Genomic DNA, 22,514 nt, shown 5'->3' with positions numbered 1-22,514 from the left:
CTGTTTTAATCTCATAGTTCCTCTGAAATTAAGTGCCCCATTAATGGTTATGTGTCCAGTGTGCAGGTGAGACTGTTACCAAATCCATCACTATTCAGTCAAAACCCCAGGGTGAAATTCTGTGCTGCGCAACAAGAGAATATTACAGCTGAGGAAGAAGGAGTTTGATGGCTTAAAACATCCAACTTTCAGCTGTCCCAGGAGCTATAGCTGGCATCGAGCTGTTTTGTGCCCTACCACCTCATTTTTTACCAAGGCCCTTCAGAATAGAGGAAACACTGCAATGAAGCACAGGAGCTGCTGTCCAAGGATGTATTTGTTTCAGTCAGATATAGTGAAGAAGGCATGCTCAGTAGAGGAGAGATGAGAGATAGAAGAGAGAACAAAATTAGGGAACTGAAGAGCAGCTGTTCAAATTAACTCATTGCATCTGTCTAAAGTCATACAAAATGATATAATTTCACCCAAGAGCAAACCTTCCAAATGGCAATTTATTTTCTAGAAATAATTTAATGACATGCAACTACTTGAGTGCTGGTACTTTACATACAAATAAAAATGGCAAGTCTTTGCACTTCAGTGCTGTCATCTAAATTAGGCTTTTGAGACCAAGTCCTCTGTGGGTATAAATTAGCATAGTTCTACTAATGCTAGAGGAATTATTTATGCACCAGAAGGGGAAATAGTATAGGGAAAAGACATTTTTTGACTATAAAACACTAGCTCGGTCCTGATTGTTTTTATTTAAATTATTAATCCTCTGGGCATCTCCAGTGAATAGATTTTACAACATTTGTAGATCTGGAGAATACATATATAGATACATGAATTGATAGGACAAGCCTTTAAGCTCTCAAAAAGATGAAGCACAGGGTTCAACCATGTAGGACAAGGGAAATCTATAACCAAGGTTTCTAGGCAGCTTATGCAAAACTCCTGCAATTTTGGCTTTAAAGGACACAATTGCCAACAGGGAAAAGGGTTGTAAAAAATAGATATTCTCACATTTAAAGAAAAAGAAATCTTTTACTATAAATTATTGTCAGAGCCAGTGTATTCTCTGAACTTTCTGTTCCCTTGGTGGAGAACTTTCTAAAGAGAAGCAGCAAGCAGTGGAGCAAGTTCCTCCCACCGCTGGTATGAGCCATTGGTATCCACATATAGGATGTAATCCTCTGCAAGAATGTATATCAGTCACAAAACAGTAGCAAAAATTCAACTTCTTTTAATAATGAGATTTAAATCCTTGTCCAAAAAAAGTTAAAATGGTGCAAGTTACAGATAGAAGGCCTCTGAACTCTCAGAGAAGAGAACCCAAAACACGACACAGCGAGATCTCAGGACTCAGTCACATGGCTGCATTCAGCATTGCCTTGGCGCCAAAGCATTTGTTCTTTATTGCAACTGGCTGTGATCCCTTCAGACAGAGGGACTACCACTGGGCTATTCATCCTTCTGTGCTATATTGATGGCACCTCAAAGGTGATACAATATTGTTTTGTAGGTTTAGGGTTTTTTTTCTTTTCTTTTTCTTCTCAGGAGACATTAGGTAGTGGTATTTACTTGCTGATGTGCATCAAGACTCTTGTGAAGTGTTTCTTGGGAATGTAGGAAAGCCAACAATTGTGCTCCTATTTTCACATCTCTAATTGCATTTATTTCAAAATAGTGCTGATGCATTCTCTCTTCTCAAAGACTATATCCAAATGGACACCCAAAAGCTAATAAAATAAAAAAAAAATGAAGGTGGTGTTAAAAATGCACATTAAACTATTTAAGATGAAAAGATTTGTGATAGTAGGAGGCTAGGCTCTGAACAGAGGTAAAGCAAGGGCTTTGTCCTCTTAACTACTACTGAATATGCTTTACTAGGAATATTTTACTCATTAGTTATGTTCTGCAAGTAGAATGACTGCAATGTTTATCCAGAATGTTAAATTTATTAAATGAGGATTTTACATCACCCCTTTTGTTATAAAGTGTAGAACATAAGTGGTTAAAAAAAATTTACAGATGAATAAGATGAATACGACATTTATAATTAGACTAGGCAGTAGTAAACAAAATTCTAATGTGAAAAGCTGTGCTTTTTATGGGTTTGATTTCTTTCTTTGAAAGACTAGGGTTGACATCTTCCCTCAATTGAACAAGCTTTTAAATGTAATGAAAATAGATGCATTAAAATGCTCTTAGTGGTTTTGTATCAGTAGTTTAGTTAGATTTCAAACAAGTTTTTCTTGTCCAAGATTATCTGTCTTTAAACTATGATTATATCAGGTAAATTATTGGAAGAAAAACATTTATTATGTTTTGGGAAAGGGCTCTCAATATTGGTATAGTGTATTTTAAAACATAATTCTCTGTAAATTCAATCTATTCACATATATCTGCCAGATGAAAGAGAAATGTTAGTGAACTAAATATCAAAAAGTAAAATGAAAGAAAAATGAATTCACTTTATTGCTCCTATTAATGAAAATATGAACCCTGTGAGATTAGTAGGTGGGGATACACTTATTAAATACAGATGAAATAAAAAGAATTTTAGAACAAAATTATTCTGTGGATGATTTCATTTATCTGCCATTGAAAATTATCTAGGACAGAAGTTTAATACAGTGAGATGCTTGTGTAATAAGCGTGAATAAAATGGATTCATGAAATTCAAAAAGAGGAGGAAAGCTAAAAAATTGTGTGCTTCTGTCATGCTACATTATCAATATACAGTGAGGAGGGAGAGGGAAAGGGAGAGGGAGAGGAAGATGGAGAGAGAGAAGGAGAGCATCTATTTGATGAAGCAACCTTGTATGTGTGGAGTAGGATTTTAGCACATTTTTGCAGTTTATGTGCCAGTAAGGAAAGGAAAGCCACAACACATGTATCTGTTCCCTTACCTGAAATGGAAGCTGAACAGACACATTCATGCGTGCAGTGTTTCAGTATATAGGAATGAAAATTTATGGCAGAACTACAAATCATATGCTTTTCTGCCAATGTATATGGATTTTCCACATGCAAATGTAACTAAACTTTTCTTTTTCACAACAAAGGTATTAAGAACTTACTGCAATTGGTGCAATTTTTTAAAAATTCAAGACTTTACATCTTCATCAGTGTGGAGGCCCTGAGGGGCATCCCCTAAGTTACACCCCACTGGCTCCTTCCCCTGTTCCTATGTCTATCAGCAGTAAAGGTGAAGACTTCAGAAATCCCCATTTTTCCTCTTGTAGTAAGGAAGGCATGGGGCGTGCTCTGGGATTAGACTGTCGAAATAAACAGTTTTCATCTTTGTGACTTCTAGTGTGTGCATGTTTGCAGAGGGCAAAGGACAGTCTTCCACAATTTCAAGACATCAAACAAAGAATCAACCTCTAACCAAGCACAACCTGTTTTAAATAAAGGCTTGAAGAAAAATCTGTGACTGTTGCCTTTGACAGGTCAGTGTTTCTTATGTCTCTGAAATATGTATGGATCTTCTCACCTCTTGTACCTCTGGGTGCCTCTGGGTCCTGCTACAAACAATGCTACAAAAGCAAAGTGGTGGATGAAAACAAGGCCCTGTTAGACATCCCAGAATCCAGAGTGCCCTTCAATTACTGGCACTGCAAGAGCTGTGGAAACAGGAGGACTAGCTTGCACTTGAATTCTTACTTAGTCTCCTTGTCCAGAAAGAATGTGCATGGCAATATTTAGCTTTACTGAGAAAAACAAATTGCAAAAAAACCAAAATTTGCCCAGCCATACTAAGTAATTCAATTAATGTTTTATTTATACATTTTTTCCTGAATGTATTTCTACTTCAGTAGGAATGAAATGTGTACAACAGAAAAGCATGGATCCCCAGACGATTATCTTGAGGATTGATTTGTAAATTAAATTGTGTTTGTGCCTATTTCTATGAAGGAATGGACTTCATCTTTGATATGCATATGGCCAAATTTCTAGACCCAATGAGATTCCTGAACAAGGCTAAGAGACTGGCACATGCTACATTCCTGGGGAACCCAAAAAGGCAAACTCTAGAGCAGTTTGTAGGCTAGGGATGAAAACAGTTGTCTGAGAATGTTGGTTTTTCTCTAGGCTATAGGTTTCTGGACGACACCTAAGCCTCAGCCTTCCTTGACAAAGCATTTCCTTCCGAACCAAGGCGGCCCCTCTTCCCTCAGAACTTGGACCTGCACAACTTTGCAGAGTCCAAGCCAATATATCCATGGCTCCAGGGTTTCACTGGAGCTGCTGATGGGTGTTGTGTGTAATGAGAGCCATAATATGGTGATCCTTTCCCTACACAATGCACTGATCACAGCCCTATTGTGAGAAACAGGTCTATCATTCACTTTGGGTTAATTGCTGTGCCACTGGTGGAGTTCAGCTCCAGATCAAGGCACAAAAATGTACATAACTACATGTATCCATCTGCATGTTTCACCTGTCCTGGCTCTGATTACAGTCAGGAAACCTCCACAATGCGGTTAAAAACTGCATCCAGCTAACCACAATGTGTCTACTTGGCTGTCTAGGCACCCCTGAGAGTAGAGACCAGAGTTGAAGCGTACACGTAGAGGTGTAGCTCACATCTCTAACATGTGGCTACCTGAGCAAAGGCATCTCTCTCTGTGGCCCTGCTGTACCAGGCCATCCATCACTGCAGCAGGCTGACCCAGCTTTGAGGAGACACTCATGCCATTTTGCTCTTCCCAAACAAATATTCCAAATTCACACTTCTTGGAAGTAGTTTCAATTCCATTAAAGCAAATGGAGATGTATTTCCCTAAACCATGCCCACACATGTCCCACGAGGGTCATCTATCCCAGTCCAGACATTTTAAGACAGGACACAAGCACCAAAATGAATACACAGCAGAGGAGCTGGGCAAACAGCAGAGCAGTCAAAAGTGTGCTCATAGCATGGGTTTCAGAAAGGAAACTGCTTAGCACTGCCTAATGACTGAAGTCACCTAGAAAAGCCAAATGCTCTGTCAGGAGTCTTCACACCAGAGAGGAGATTTTGTGGTTACATCTGAATGACACGATGTGTTGAGAGAAAACCAAGCACGGCATTTTGGTTAGGGGTGCATACAATGTATATGCTCATAAAACATTTGTAAAGTATTTTTATAATCAACAAATTAGTTCCTCAGACTGTCATGTTATTACAATTGTTCTGTACCTGCAAACAGGGCGAGAAGCTGCATTTACATTTGAAAATTGCAAATACAAATTGCATTTGTACATCTGAAAATATATTTACATTTGATAAAGTTATGAAAAACATGATGGCAGCGCTTGGCAATGAGTCTTTTGAAATAAACTGGAAGAGCCCATTAATTTGAAGTTGTTAGCATAATGGTTTATGCCATTAGGTATCAAATCTCCTTCTGTAATTACAGAAGAGATCACAGCCAACAAATAACAAAATTGTGTTTAGGTGCTCAGGAAAAACAAATTAGTTTAATCTACAGTCCACAGACATTTGAGAGCCATATGTTACTATTGCCTTTGTTATTTTTGAAAGCTGCTATGATTTATTACTCTAAACATATAGCGACAAATTGAAAACATGGATTAAAATGTCTCCTACTTGACCTTTACAGAGCTATTCCATGAATATAAATATTTATTTTATGGATTCAACAACTGCTGATCAAGTTATATATTTTGAAAAGTATTCTTTGAATTATAAATCCACCATTCAAATTACATAGTTCCACGATAAATTTTGTAGGCATTTTATGCTAACAGGCACCTTATAAACCATTGTATAACCCTCATGAACTCACACTGCATGAGTGCTTGTAGAGGCATATGATTGTCTGTAACGCAGTGATCTTTGCACTGTAACAATACAAGAAATCCCCTCTGGCATCAACTCTTCACCTGAAACAAATCTTAACTGCTATTTATTCATTCAGAAATGAGAAATCAGTCAGCTATTGTGAATAAAATAGGAATGCATAACAACAAAACCAAAACAAGCAGTTTCCACTTTCCCTTGGATTTTTATTCCTGTTCACATTTATACCACTTTCATTCTTAGCCTTGCCCTTATTTCTCTCAAGCACTGCAATCTCAGTGAGGACCTGAGTTGTTTTCACTTGGCACAAAGCAAAATAAAAGATAGAGCTAAGCTGCAGTGATTGAAGACAAATAATAGAAGACGTATATTGTCCCAATGCAGCTACTATATTCTGGTGTGGATTACAGCCTATTCTCCCATCTGTGCCTCTTCTAGTTGGGCCATGGAGGGAGAAAAGATTACTTAATTTCTTTTCAGCGTGCATGTCTGCTGTGGGATCAAGCACACAAGCAGTGAGTCCTTACACTCATGCAAAGAATTCCTGAGATTATTAGAAAATTTTCCCCCTTGTCCTGCAAGGAGTGAAAACAGTCTGGTGTCTCTATGCTGGTTAGTATTATACTACTCATTAGAAAATTACTCTAAATTCCCATTTATTGTAACTACCGGCTTACCAATGGACCAGAACACCTTGTGGGAGTTCTTGTTTCAGCTGCCCTAGAAAAGAGATTTCTAGAAACCTTTCTTTTTAAAATTTGAGTCTAAGTTTTACTTACCCTGTATTTTCCATGTCCTCAATGAGTTGTGACCTGCACGGAATGCCCTACCTGCCTCTGTTACACCCACAAAATTGGGGCCTCCAATATGCAATTTACAGATTTAGCTCACAGAGTGTCTTCCAAATGACATTTATCAGAAATGCTTTTCCAAGTGCTTTCAGCCTCAGCCTGAATATTCTTCTGCTTTGATAACCACTTTGGATGCTTTTGCTTCTATCTCTGGCCTTGTTTATAAAGATATTGTGCAGTAAGTTGGGGAATGAATTTACAGCTCCTTGCCACTAAGTCTCTCTGTAAACACCTCTACAGCACACTATACTGCCTGGGTTGGAAGCAACTTAATCTCCTCTCAATGCCACGTGAAATATCTAATACTTTCTGCAAACTGAGTAACCACAAAAGAGGGTATGCAGGAAACTAAATTAGCTGTAAATTCACAGCTGAACATGCTGCTTTCTGTAGAAAAGCCCTCTATTTCAGTTATTTCTTTTCAACTAGGTCGTGGTGATGATACACCAGCATCCCTGAGAATAAGTTTCATTTGCTCTTCCTGCTTTCACTTTCACTGTCATGACTGTAGAGCTGTTGTCTAGTCAGTGAGAGAATCTTATTATAGTAACATCCAAATGTGACACACAGCAAGGATTAAACTGTTATCCAACTTGTAAATGCATAAGCAGGCTCCCTGGAAACAGAATTCAGGCTGATATTTTCATTTTCAAACCTATATTTTTCTCCATCTGAGCAGTCAATGGAGCATCTTCCTTTCTAAGTAAGATCCAATTATAATGAGAGCTTGGATTGACAGGAAACATTATTATAACTGAATGAGCTGTCAAATCCATGATTAATGAGGGTTTTCATTTAGGTTCAACAATAGCAGAGTTAGACTACTGCCATATTATTATTCAATAACTCATAGCATTCATAAGAAGGTTTATTTTCTGTTTCAGAGTGCAGACCGAGATGTTTCACATTCTGCTATTCATATAGGCAGAAGTGGTTTCAATATTTCATGAGATGATTTTATCTCTATTTTTTTTCTGAAGATGCAAACTAATGAAAAACCTTATAGAAAATTTAAGCTTGCTGTTTGAGGATTTAGTTTCTGTTTTCCTTCTAACTCCCGTGTTTTTGCATCCATATTCTTATTGCTTGAACCATAAGAACAGAGAGGCAATATGAATAGTGTAGGAGGTTGATACCCTGGGTGTTCACAGCATCAAATGTTGGTGATATGGAGTAAAAGTAGGAGGCAAACCAAGACCTCTCTGCTCTGTGTGTTCAGTGAAGTGCAAAGAACAGGTGAAGAGCAGATATTTCATGTTAGCCACCATGTATGTATGCAGTCAGCTGTGTCAAACAGAGCAGATTTTTTTTTACATAACACTGCTTTTCACTTTTATATAAGAGACGATGAGGGCAGGATTGAATTAAGATATCCACAAGGGGAAAAGAACATTTTTAAAAAGGGAACTGCTCACCTTCAGCCTTCTTGTAACAAAAATGCAATTCCTTCCATCCTACAGAAATTCTGCTTTCCCATCCCATTTCACAGTTTGATAGAATGTAACTGGATATTCTGTTTTTCTCTTTCACTAGTTCTCAATTTCACCTTCCTAGCTTAGTTCCTTAATCCGCTCTTCTACCCAAATGGAGGTGCTGCTCCATCATTGCAAGTAGTATAAATGATGTGTCAGGCTGATTTCAAAAAATAACTTTTTAACCCAGCATTTATTTAAACATCATCAGTTATGTCGGACTACTTTTTATATACACTTTTTATATGTAAGATGTATCAATATAAGATACAGATGTATAGATATATAGAGATAGAGAGCTAGCTAGATAGATAGATGTAACCTGTACTGTAGCTATCTCTTTCCTCATTTTCTTCCCTGGCTGACACCTTTTGTATTTGCACAAACTAATCATTAACATGCAAATCTTAGTTTAATGTTATCATCTGCCAAAGTCCCACAAGCTGGGGAAATTTATGGAGGCATTGTAAGAAATGTCTGACTTTCCATCCATAACTCTCCTTGTCTTGAAACCAACTTCTACCTTCTGTAAGCCAGCGGGTGAAGACAAGGCTAAAGACACCAGATAGACCACAGCAGATGCAGAAGGCAAGCACAAAGACCTGTGTCTACTATTAGAATAAACTATGAAGTGGTTAACAAAATACTGATCCTTCAAAGGTGTTAGTGAGCCTCAGGGTTAACACCTTGCTATGCTATAAGTTCTTAAATAAGTCATTCTTTCTTGTTTCTTCCTCTTTCAAATTCTTCAGAATCCATCTGTCCTAGACAACTGTCACTTGTTTTTGCACCTCTATTGTAGATTAACTGCCAGCTAAAAGCTTTAAATAAGGATAAAATGTACTAATCTCCAGTAATTCCATTGTTGATATTATTTTTATGATAATATCATTGTTGCTATTGCAGTAGTCAATGCACAAAATACTTCATACATAGAAAAATCATTCTTGTCTATACAAATATCCCAGATGTGAAAATGAAGCATCGTGTCTCATTTCACAGGCAGAGAAGACAGCTACATGAACAAGTTGCCACCTAGTAAATGAGCATGGATTTACAGCTCATTTAATACTCCATGGCAACTGTCTGTGTGGTTACTGCTCCCGAGTAAATGCGAGGCAGCTCTGACCCTTACTGAAAGTGAGGCAATGTATCTTGCATTTACCTGAGCTTTAAGCCTCCCTATAAAGTAACTAATGAGCTGTAAATCCACAATCCCTCTTCACACCTGGCAGTTTCTTCATGTATCTGGAGGCAATGATATTTTTGTGATTTGCCTGTGGTCACTGAAGCAGCATTTACAGAAGTGGCAATGTAAGCTAGACCTACTGAGCTCCTGTGAACCCCTCTCCTCACATGGCCAGAATTTTCTTGTAGAACTACTGTTCAATTTCTTGGCACATTTCCCTTCAAATGACAGTAATTCACAAGCAAACTGAACCACTTTTTCCTCATTAATACTGCAGAACATGCATTTACCACTTATGCAAAACAGATGGATCCCTAAAAGTACCTTCCAGATATGGTTTCTTCATTTCACACATAAAATATTTACTTTTTCAAAGACTCTTAAATTTAAAGTGTAAAAATGATGCTTTGGGAATAGCTTTATCCTAGCTTATTAAACATATTTCAACTCTAGGTTATTTAGAGTCCAAACTAAAGCAGGGTTCATCACCAGTGTTTTCCATCAGGGTGGTCCATGACACACCACAAACTAGCAAAGAGATTTCTTTATTTTCCTTTCTTTTTTCCCCAGTGACTCCTACTGCATGATTCTCTACTTAGACTCCATCACACTAGTTCAGGTTGACCACTGATACAAGCCACCGCCTACAGTCATTGCAAGCCCGGGATCACTGCTCTGGGTTTTCAGTGGCACTACAGGAATCACAACGGACTTGAATACTCTGCATTTTTACTCCTCTTTTTATTCTGTATTAAAAAAAAAGAAAAAAGAAAAGGAAATCTGAACCACTATGTCACAATACACTACCATGACATCTATTTACTAGTAAAATTGTTTTGTGTTCTGAGGCAAAACAAGACCAGAATGTTGTTAAATATCTTGAAAAAGTTTGGTGTAAATTATACACCTCTGCACATAAAGAAAAAAATTAATTGTGGTACAGACAATAAATACATTATTTTTAGCCCTTAAAAGCTCCCTCATCATATTTTTTTATGCCGTGTCTATGGACTAACACATTCAAAAAGTAAAGAAGGAAAGCCCAGGGCTCAGACAGTCATTACAAATGTTAATGGATTTGATGAGTCCCTCCACAGCACTCTCTGTTTCTTGATAATCACTCAATTCCTCACTGCAAGGACTCTCTGAAAAATGTGAACCATGGCTACAGGTGTTTTAGGAAGCGACCCGGCTGTCACACTGACAGCAACTTTCTCGTTTCTTGTCATGGGGCATATATTTCACAGCATAATTCCAACTTTCTTGGATGTTTTCATTACCAGAATGCTCAACTGACAGTACTGCCAAATCTTGAATTTCATGTAAGAATGCATAATGTGAATGGGCAATGTCAGTGCTGTCCCTTACACTGTATGTATGTACACATACAACACTTAAGTGACTTCAGTGAAGCTCCTTCTTTTTCTTTTTTTTCCCCATAGTTTTTTTAGCAATGGCTCTATCAACACTAGTTGATTACACAGTGCCTGGAAAACATCACTGGACTTCATTTCAACCTGTGCCAACTATCTCTTTCCACACAGTTCCCAGGCCTAATCTGGTGGTTAGAGCACCCCAAGGCCCATTCGCAAAAATAAGGAGTCCAAAGGGTTGCTAGCAGGGACACCAGCCTGTCACTGTGATATTTTATGAAAAATCCCTTCACCAGGATTTCTTCTCCTGGGAAGCTGGGAAGGGTCAGTTTCTCCCTGTTTTGCTGCTTTGGAATGTGATTTGGAAAATTGTTTACCCAGCATGTGATTTGTTTTAATTTAATGACCAATCCCAGTCCAGCTCCTTCGGGACTCTGGTCAGTCACGGGTTTTTATTATTCATTCTTGTCTAGCCTTCTGCATCCTTTCTCTTTCTTTCGTATAGTTTTAGTATATCATTTATTTTAATATAATATCATAAAACAATAAATCAGCCTTCTGAGAACTTGGAGTCACATTCTCATCTCTCACCTCGTCCTGGGGACCCCCACAACACCACACCACCAGCCACCCCAGGCCAGCTGGCCTCCAGAGCCCAGGCAAGTTCCTGAAGGCGTTTGTTTGAGCAGGGATGGAGTCAGAGAGCCTGGGAGTGCCCAGAGCCCTGGCAGCTGGCTCTGTGGCATCCTGGGGAGCTGCCTGCCCGGTCACTGCTGCTGCTGCAGACAGGCATTGCACGAGTACGGGGGCTGTGCTTCCTGCTGGAAATTTGCTGGGCTTTAGATTATCTCTGGACATTTTAAACTGGAAAAATCTTCAGTGATTTCCAAATAAAAGTCCTAAACACAGTCCATAACAGCCAGTGCATCAACAGTTTGCTATCCACAAACCTAATTTTCCAATGTTCTTGCTGTGAGGAGAGGGACAAACAGTAAAATGCAGTCTGCAGATCAGCTTTGTGTGAAGTAAGGCTTCTTGGAACCCCAGCTGAAAAAAAAAGACATTTCCATTCCCCAACTCCCCAAATTCTATTTTTGGAGAGTTATTCTGCTACAGTGGTTCCTCAAATTTTAGATTTTTTTTTCCAGGGCTTTTTTTTGTCCTGCTTCAGAATTATACATAATTATATGATCTTTTTATGTGTGTTTTATTATGTTATGTGCTTTCTGTGAGACAGGCAAAAAAATGTGCCAGCCAGTTCTTTCCTTACTGACATCAATGGCTTTTGGCTCACGTTCTCTGTTCAGGATTTTCCTTCTTATCAAGGGTTCCATATTTTCATGTGGTTCAATTTTTTATTTCTTCTGGGCATCCTCTTTATTTTTATATTTTTTTCTCTTTGTTCTCCAAGTAATTCATTTTTAGCTCTAAATTAAGCAATTTGCTTTTAACCAGTTGGCATTTTCATCAGTCAGCATATCCAAATGTTCATCTGTACCTTCCTTAATTCCATGTACTATATCAGCATTTCCTGTATCACTAATGCCTTTCTGCAGTAAGACTTACACCTCAGATTGCCCTGCTGTTTCTTCAGGCAATTATGTACTGTCTGTCCTGGCAGGCACAGGGATATCTTCCCCACTGTATTTCAGGTTTGAGATTAACATCAAACCACAGTAAGTGCCTACTGCAGACTTGACGATTCTCTGTGGAAATTTTAAGCTTTTAGTATTTTTTAAAAGGAAAAGAGAGTACTGAGAATATCAGGAAAACTCCATTAGCTTGGGCTTTAAGGTTTCCAGTTCCTCTAAATCCTTCCAGTTGGTTCATTCAGAGTCCATAGGGCACCCAGCAGTCCTGGTCTCCAGCCAGCACTGCTTGGTTTCTCCTACAGAAAACCCCAGGAGGTGAAATGGGATGGCACATGTGTAGACTTCAGCCTATGATAGTATGAGGATGTGGATAGGCTTTCCAGAGAATGGTCACAGACCCTCAGATCCAACACAGCTACAACAATCTCTGCATCAATGTAAAATCCTTCAGCTTGGACTGTCCAGCCAACAAGAAAATCAAAGTGCTTGACACTTGTTGGCACCTACATGCTGCTTTCCCCTAAGATCCTAGCAGGAGACCGATCCTGCGCTGAGGTTTGGAATGCATGCTGCTGGGGAAGGCAACAAAAGCCTGTGTGTAACCTGAGATGTGCCTGCAGCTCTCACTCCTTTGTGCCTTCGACCCTGGCTCCAGCTCACTGCCTGAGAGGAGAGCAAGAAGAGGAGACATGGTGGGAAGAAGCGAGGACAGGAAAAGGCAAGCCTGTTGAAAGCAGTACAGGGGACTGGGGAACCAATATCATGTAGGTTAGGGGTGGGGTGAAAGGCAAAAGTGCAGCATGGGGGCACTCAGACACATGGGTCTGGGGGAAATCAGGCATGTCTGTCACAGGATGGGTTTTAGGAGGAAAGGAACCCACAGCACAGTGCAGACGTGGTTCTTGGAGAAGTGAGAAGCTGCAGCACAAGGACTTGGAGAGAATTGGGGTCTGATTCACCAGATGAGGCTGTGGTGGGGATAGGATAGACACTTTAGGAAATTGGCCACAATGATAGTATGGGGTGGTCCTCAGTTTGTAGAGATGTAGTTCCAGCCTCCACATGTTATTTACAAAGCTACTGGAAAATGACAGGGATAAACAATAGATAGGATATGGAGAAGGAGGGAGAAAGAGAGGGTGCAAAGTGAGATTCCAGGGAGTGGGAAGCATCCTCTTCTGTGGGGACGAGAAAAAAGAGGAAGAGGAAGCACAGGTGCAACATCAGCAACCACAGTTCCGCACCTGTCAGAGAGAAACCCTCCTCCTTATGTTTACATGTGCACATTTCTGCATCCAGTAATGAACCTCTTTTTTCTTCCTCATTTCTAGAGCCAAAAGATTGTTAATTCCTGAAGTCTGTTCTTACTCATTCTTTCCTGGCTGTCCAGTGTGCATTTTCTAGTAAGTTTTTGTTTAGGAAGGTTAGTTTCTTGCTACACAGCAGAAATATTTGTGTTAAATCGACTCTATAAAGGAGCCAAAAAATGTGAAAAATGCTCTGGAAGCAGAAAAGAAATACTTATGAGGAAGGAAAGGAGACAGTACAGGAAAACTCATTTGCTGAGAAATGCAGCTTATGTCTTATCAACTTAATTCCAGATAAGTCCTCATTTTGCTGTGAAGACAGATGTGATAAATATGTTAACGGCAGATTTCGATAGCTCAGTTTGTAGAACTGCAAAGCCAGATGGAAGTGATAATTTTTCTTTTATTTTAATTTTGAAATAAAAAGCAAGAAAGCAAGAAAGTTCTTGGTATCTTAGCACTGTAATGACTTTTGAAAGGATAATGGACCTTAGCACAAAATGACGATTAACTATCATGCCCTGATGCTCCTATTCTATTAAATTCCAGTTTCCTTGGCTGGAATTCTCTCGGCTTTCTTGCCAGAGATGAGCAGATTACTGCTTGTGAGTGACTTTTTCAGTTCCACATTCATGAAGTTATTCAGCAGCAATCCAGCTGGTGGATATTTTACTGATTCTACTGTTGCTCTGGTTAGAGACATGACTAAACAGACCGTTGATAGCAGCATTGGATGAAGCTAACCACTCTTACTCCTTATCAGGGGTGAAATACTGCCTTTTTTGTCCCTTAAGCAGTGCCTTATGGTCTTAGGAGAACAAGGCTAAATTGTGGCTTTCCATGCATTGATTAAGATTCCATTTAGCAATACTCGGTGTGGACCCTTTGCTTCCATTTAATACAAAAGCACTAAGGGACATAAATTAACCTCTTCTTAAATGTTTAGGATATTTACTGCTTGAACTGATAGGCAAAGAGAAAGCTAGAAAACATTTTGCTGCTTGAATCCTCTTGCAACTCTATCATGTTTGAGAATTCATCTGTTGTCTCTTTGCTGAACTGTGCAGACATCCGTGTCTCTGCAGCAGTGCACCTTGCACACAAGCAGAGGCAGTTCTCACACTCATCTCAGGTTCCAGTCCACACTGGATGCCAATCTCATCCAAGCCAGTGACTCACATGACCAAAAGTATGCAGTGAAGCATGCAGCCCTGCTCTTGGGCCCAGAGTTTCCTTACCAAGGTCAGAGAACAGCAGGAAGAGACAGCTGGAGCCTCTCTGCCCCCACAGCCTTGCTGCAAGCTGAGGCAATCAAATCTGTAACTAAAGGTGACCCATGATTGCAGATAATCCTCAGGTATTGGCAAAAACCAGGCAGATCTTAGTCTTCTGTGGACTCATGCAGCAGCAGCAGCATTTTATCCTGGAGCTCCGAACCAAGCAGAGCTTCCCAGCTGATGTGCAAGGAAACCACTCACCACTCTCCAGCAAGCAGCCAGAACTCCCTAAGCACCAGGCAGGGAGCTGCCTGCAGGAGGAGCGTGGCAACTCATGCAGCACTAAAGCTTATCCCAGGCTGCCACCTTGTCAGGCTTAAGTTCAGCTCATTAGGATGCTCATCTGTTATTTATGCAAATAAGCCTATGCATAGTCACAAAATATGCAAAGATGGCTATTTATCAGTTTGTCACAGTTTCTGACTTTCTGAACCCTCAGACATTCCTGATACATTTGAAAAGAAAACACAATGTCCCCTAGCACTGCACAGGGGCCAAGGCAGAGCCTAGCTGCTACCATCCACGTCTTCTCAGAGGACTCAAGGTGCTCAGGATAGAAAAGATACCGCATTCTGTGTGACTTTAAACACAGTATGTTACAGCTCAGGATATTTAATCTAGCGAATAAAGGATCTCTACTTGTTTCACCTTCCCAGGGGAGGAGATTTACAATATGCATAACTCCAAGCATTCTGACTGCAGTTTATTATTTATTGATAAAAGGCACCTGCCCCTCATAAAATTAAAAAATGTCTTCTGAAACAGTGTTTAAATTATCTCCTTTGTCTGGACAGCTGCAGTCTGAGGTTGCTCTCACTCATGAATGTGCAAAAGAACCTCAGCTCATCCCTCCCCTACCCTTACCGCTCTCTTCTCACTTTAGGAAAATATTATCCTCTGCATGAGCCTGATCAGGAGTCAGCATCCACCTGCTTTTCTGCACACACAGCCATCAGTAACTGCAGGAGGTTGGAATCCTCCTGACAAGGGTACAAATTGACCAGAAACAGCTTTAGGGAATTTTCCCTCAGTTCTTTACCCCTGGCCAGTACCAGGATGATTGCTTGCCTGTGAGCTCCATGGACAAGTTTCTCATGTATCCTTCCTTCCACAACAGGATGTCTTATTTAAGCTGCTCAATATTCATTGTAACAATTAGAAGAAAAGACATGTCTGCAGTAAAGACAGGAGAAAATGACACATCTTTTTTTGGTAGTACCCTTATCTTAGGGAGCCACCTTATCCATTCAATTCTCCTATAGACTGTTGTAACCATCTCCCAGGTTCTTTGTGGAGCTTTGGGCCTGCATGTGGTCTTGGAATTGAGGAAAGAGAAAAGGAACACCTCCAGCAGGCAAAGAGAGCTATTCACAAACGCTGCCCTATCAGAGGCTACAATTCAACTTCAGTTTCATACCAACACACAAAAAAATATCTCCCTCTGAATCCCCCAAAATAAAATAACATGAGTTACACTTTATTTAAAGCATAGCAATCACAACACAGTGTGCTCATGTCCACTCTGACATCAGGATGATGATCTCATCAGGAGAGACAATGGTAAGAGCAAGAGTAGGAAAACTTGTGGGTTCAGATAAAGATGGCTTAATAAATGAAGGTAGAGGGGGGAAAAAACCCCAAAGCAGAGATGCAAAGGCAGTCCCTCACAAGCAGACTGCTGTCCAACCAGTCTCTGAGTTATGGTTGCCTTCCTAGGCAAATCACCCCCTCAGTTTTTATTGCTGAACACAGTATTATGTGTCATGGATTATCCCTTTAGTCAACTGGGGTCAGCTCCCATCTATGTTCTCTCTGAACCTCTTGGTCAACCCCAATGAACTTCCTTGGGGAAGCCTGGGAAATCAAGAAGGCCTTGAAACTGTGGGTGCATGGCTGTAAAACAGCCAAAAGATTGATGTGTCATGAGCCCTGAATAAATCTAAAATCCAAGAAATACTTCACAGACTGATGTGAAGAAAATCAACTGCACCTCAGCCAGACCCAACACAAAGAGTAATGAACAAATGCATTGTCGTAGTTAGTCAGACATCAAGAAAATTGTCCTGGACGGGACACTTCTTTTTAATATCCGCTTCTATTCTAAAATAACTGCTTCTTCTTTTTTTTTTTTTTTTTTTTTTTTTTTTTTTTTTTTTTTATTTCAAACCTATTTCCCACTTGGGTGAGTGCAAAACAATGAATTCGAAAATTTCAATACAACCTGTCCCTCTGTGAACTTAATTCCACAATTTCCAGCTGAGCAAAATTATCTTTACATCACAAAAACATATGCTTCCCCTTAATAAAGATTTAAATACAGGCACTTCAAATCCCTCCCTTCACTTTTACAATGGTGCAGTAAAGGATTATCCATGCAAAATTATACAGCCAAGATTTCTGCTGTGAGTCGGCATGGTTCCGTTGTTTTTCATGGATCAATTAACACACACTGGAGATTTTAGCCATTCCTGTCTGTAATTGCTAATTTGCCCATTATAGGGAACTGAGAGCCATCTGTGCACATGGCATAAGGATGTAACAGTGAAATGAAGACTTTAAACCCACAGAACATGACCTGCGGTTGTAAGACATTCAAAGACAAGATGGGATACCTTACCTTTGGAGCCTGCAGTACATCAGACACATCTTGCTTAGGCACTGCAAAAGTAGGTGGTGGTGCTGTTGTTGGCTTTTTGGGAGGCCTGGGTGGTGGATGGAGGGTTAGGTTTTCATATCTTCTCAACATATAATATTCCTCTTCGCTGACCTCTTCCACTGTTGTCCTCGTCACAGGCGGTGCAACTGTCTGGACGTTTTTGTTGAGCAAATGGACCAACATGTGTAAGCGGTACACAGGGATCTCCCAGCTCTCCTCTGGACTGCTGGCACTACTGATCAGCAAGTAAGAGTCTGTGATTTCTTCTTCAAACTGCAGACCAGGAGCAGCAGCCAAGACATCCTTCTCAATGGAAAGGTCCCTGACGGACACTTTGACATTAAAAGGCAAATGGAATTCTTTGCAAATCTCGGAGAGGTGATACTGTTTCTTGTCGTGAACCACTTCCACAAAGCCACCTTCCATGTACATAGGGAGGAGCACTTTTTTATATGAGTCACTTAGTATTTGCTCACAAGCTAAAACATCTATGAGTTTCTTTCCTCCCTCATATAGAACTTCACTAGTCTGGCATTGCTGAACTAGAAATTGATCTCCAACTGAAACAGAACAAAGCTCTTTATGAGGGGAAGTAAAGGCTTTAGTTGCTACAACATGAAGGTGTTCTTTTTCATTTCTCACTATCTCTAAGTCATAGGCAGTTGGAAACTCCCGAGGTCTTCTCTTGAACTTTCCTTTGTAGCTCATAGGGATTAAATAATGTCTTTTGGAGGAATCACTTCTCATCTCAGAGGCTAGGACTCTTGCTGCCTGGTACTTTTTGTAGATGACAATCTCTTTCCCTGTAGACAATAAGTTATAAGGTTTTTGGTTTCCCGAAGGCCCTTCCATTATCTGAGCAACCATAGGAAATTCTTTGCTTGTTCTCTCAAATATATCTTCCAAAGAAAGTGGCTGAAGGAAAGAGCTAATATCATAATGGTCTGTTACATCCTTGACCTCAACATCCAGATCTGAGAGGATATGAATTATATCCTTTCGAACTGAAAAGAAAAAGAAATATATTGGGTTTTGTTTTCGAACTGACATTGAAATAAAATACACACCTTGTTGGCCAGATACCAAAAGTACCTTCCCTGAGGCATGCATGTCCATGTGTAAATGTGCACTACTAACTGGGCCAGCCAAAGTCTAATTGTTGTAATTTGAGAGATATGGTCATCAGATATGCATGAGACCACACAAATGAAGAGAGACAATAAGGTGTACAAGTCAACACAAAGTTTGAGAAAAAGAAAAGGCTGGTTCACTATTTCCCCCACAATACCTCCAAGTTTAATCAGTTGCTTATCTTCTCAAACTATTGGGTGCAAGCTGTATTTTTATTCTTTTACTTCATAGTGGTTTAGAGTTTCTCCAAAGAAATAAGTGGGGAAACATTTTTAATAAATAAATAGCATTTGGATCCAATAACAACATGTTTCTGCTATAGTCAGACTGGGGGATAAAAGGTATTTTGATATTTATAACAATAATTAAAACATCTGTAATTATTAGGAAATAATATGACTTAAAAAATGGCAAAGTCTTTGTATAAACTAAGAGTAAGTTATTTTTATGAATTAAGACATTTTAATATTATGTTCCTCTCTGGAACTGTTGAATCTTTTTCTGCCTCACCTGGTTTCATTCACTATCAGAACTGAGCGAGTGAATTCAACAACCTGACAGGGAGCAATAGCTCTTATATCACAACTGAAACTGCAAAATTTTGAATGCAAAACTTCCAAGAACAAAGCTGACTATGTAATTAAGGCTTATTTAAGAATTTGGCTCCAAGTCAGTGACACCACAGATCGCTGACCAAGGCAGTAAAATTTAACAAGCAAATAATATTTAATGACTCTCTTCAATAAGATTCATTCTGCATAGACCTACACAAAGGGATTGTATATGCTAGATTCACACTTCCTTGCAGCAGGACATACCAATATTTTATACTGAAAAGTTGGTATCGGATTTATTTTATATGATGGAGTTCTATGACACTAATTCAGGATCTGTTTGTTCTGACTCTGCTTTTGTCACATTGACACCTTGAGCTGATAAACATCCTGAGCACCAGAAGTAAAAGACAACAAAGGAAAATGACTGGTGAAAATGAAACTTTCTGTGAGCATTTGTGAGAGTTCCACAGACACAACTTGTTCGTTATTAATAATGAGACGTAAAGAGGATTCTGCTCACAGCCTGTGAAAATGTAATAATTTATCCCAGTTATCAGGAATCTTTTTTTTAGAGTGGATAGTAATTCTCATAATTTATCTTGTGTCTATTTATAGTCCTCCTAAAAGGGGTAAAAATCCATTCTTCATGGTTCACAAGAAAGCAGTTATTCATGTACCATGAAGCCTACTTTTCCAATTTGTATTAGTTATTTAGGACATATGCAATGCTTCTTATATGTTGAAAACACCAAGAAATTTAAAATAAAAACAACAAATACAATCCTTATTGGAATAACTGGTTGGAAGACAAGTGAATACCAAATATTTCTGAATCTTCTGAAGATTTTCAGGAGCATTAAATTCCTCTTGATTCGCACATATATCTTAGTGGATATATCAATAAACCTGAGTTAACTGAGCTTCAGGAGATAAGCTAGACCCCTGTATCTAGCTACAGTTACAGCAAACATTACTTTTACATTTTACTTCTACATTACAGTTGCTTTATCTTGTGAAGTTATATTTTCCGAACTCACACATTAAATCACATAGCAAGCACAGCTGAATGTCTTATGATAAGCATATAATGACTATGGTATATTGTGTTAACAATCTCTGCCTGCTTTTATTTCTTTCTCTTTTGTCCATTTGCTTACATAATTCAACAGAGAAATGCTCAATTGTGAAAAGATTTCTTGCTAAATATCCTCATGAATGCCATACTTCTGTTAGGATTCAATTTTTATGGAGCTCATTGGTTTGCTTCTAGTAAATGCAACAAGCAGCAAAACCTTCCCAAAAGCTAAGCTACTATCCTGCAATCAGAACCCTGTTGTATCAAGGTTTTGGTGGAACAACTAGTGTCATAAATATTTTGGAGTTTTTTAAAATAAAAACTCAGAGTGCAAACTTTTAAAGATACTGGTTTTCTAATCTTTCTGCTTCCTCAAACCTACAGGTTTCAGAAATTGTCCATGAGTTTTTTGTGTTTATATTCAGTTGATATTTGTTTCTGCAACAGAATAAAATAATATGGTTTTCCTTACTCTAACATCCTTATTCTGAAAATTAAATGGTAATTAAGTGTATTGCAACATGTGCAATTGTTTTTGTTTTCTTTTCCTACCTCCTAGACATAGCCATATGAAGCCACCAAGGGGCTTCTCCATGGCTGAAGTCTAAGACGCAAAGAAAGAGAATCTGGGAACTGAACAGAATTCCTAAACTCAACCTTTTTACTATGCATATATTTTCCGTGAGGATTTAATTGTAGTGATCAACAAAATGGCAACAGAAAGAAATACAAGGTAACAATCTAAACTAACAGATGATAAAGATATACTAAACAAAATATTATTTTTATCTTTCTTCCTCTTGAAACTAACATTAGTGGCAAATATGGATAAGGAATTTTTAACAAACTGAATCTTTCATGGCTAGTTTAAGAAAATGTTGTGCATTTAAGGGTACTTTTGTACTTAGCTACACCAAGTTCAACAGAACACAGATTGTATTCCTACTTACATTTCATTACTGCCTGCACTTCGTAGACAGGCATGAGAATCAAACAGCCATCAAAGTTCTGAGGAAGTGGACTAGAGGAGTCCCACATATGTAAAGTAGTGGAAAGTTTAACAATCCGGTTTCTACCCTTAGGGATTTTCCACTCTGCAATCTCTTTTAAGGTGTACATCTGGTCATCTTCACACTCATAGAATTCTCCTTCTTGTGAAAGGGGCAAAGTAAAGGAATGAGAGTGGTTATTTCTGACCACGACACAGTTCACAGCCATTATTCCGTGGACGTCTTCCACTGAGTTGAAGGTGATCTGCTCATCATGCTTGATAGTGAAATTTTCCAATTTTATATCCTTGGCACTGTAGAAAGAAGGATGGCCAAACCTTGTTGGCCCAATAGAGACTTTTTTTGCAATTTCTTCAATGCTGACATATGGAGTCTTATCTGCCACAACCTTATAAAGACCTAAGAACAGAAAACTTGCATTATAAAAAGGAAAATACACAAAGAAAGTAATTCCAAAATTTAGACTGTGATATAAAAAGGAAAATACACAAAGAAAGTAATTCCAAAATTTAGACTGTGAATGTTATGAAAACGGAGAGCAAAGCACACCAAATAATTTATAGATGATAGCTCAATTGCTAAAAATACGACTCTATAGAGGCAATATCAGCTGGTACAACACATAAGCAGCTGGAAATAACCCTTTCTGACAGGTATCTAATTTCTGACATCCAGCATTCTTAGTCCCCAGTAAAATTTTTCTTTGACACAGAAAAAAAGAAAAATTATCCTAAATTCCTGTCTGTCTTCTCAGGAAACCAGCCTTTGAAATGCAGATGTGGTATGAGGAAACACAACATTAATGTGATCAGTTCATGCAGGATAAGTTTCTTGTCTAAACATCAGTACCATGTAACCTTCCACACACAGACTGGGAATTCCTAGACCAAGTGTGTTTAAAGATACATCCCAAATGAAAGAGTAGCACCTACTGATAAGAAAGAGCAAATAGATTTTAGCGTATCTGACAGCCCAGTCCACCAGCTGGATTAATTCAAAGTCTGGGTGTTGTAGCACTCCAGCCATCACGAGGCAATTAAAATGCTGAAGTTCTGCAAGGCAGAAGCTGTATCTAAGCTTCCCAATCTCCTAGGGACATTATTACTTCATGTTAATCATGCCCTTTGGATCTGTCTCATTAGGAGTTTCCATTGCAAGAAAAATGTGTACATTTCTATATTTGCGTGAGGGTTTTCATAAAGGAAGATGAACTGGAGGGTTGAGAGGACT

At 39.0% G+C, this 22,514-nt stretch overlaps 1 protein-coding gene across 1 annotated transcript in view; it reads right to left on the bottom strand.

Annotated features, from left to right (window-relative positions):
• THEMIS (thymocyte selection associated) overlaps positions 1-22,514 on the bottom strand; it is a 70,795-nt gene that overhangs the window by 27,538 nt on the left and 20,743 nt on the right. Inside the window, exons 3-4 of the mRNA XM_058021148.1 lie at positions 21,225-21,683; positions 17,473-18,515 (exon numbers count right to left, since the gene is read on the bottom strand). Coding sequence (XP_057877131.1) covers positions 17,473-18,515; positions 21,225-21,683 — 1,502 coding nt within the window. The remainder of the gene's footprint in view (positions 1-17,472; positions 18,516-21,224; positions 21,684-22,514) is intronic.

The sequence above is a fragment of the Melospiza georgiana genome, chromosome 3, assembly GCF_028018845.1.
Source record: "Melospiza georgiana isolate bMelGeo1 chromosome 3, bMelGeo1.pri, whole genome shotgun sequence".
NCBI classification, from domain to species: domain Eukaryota; kingdom Metazoa; phylum Chordata; class Aves; order Passeriformes; family Passerellidae; genus Melospiza; species Melospiza georgiana.
The sequence above is the reverse complement of the archived record's forward strand: the minus strand, read 5'-3'. Positions and strand labels throughout refer to the sequence as shown.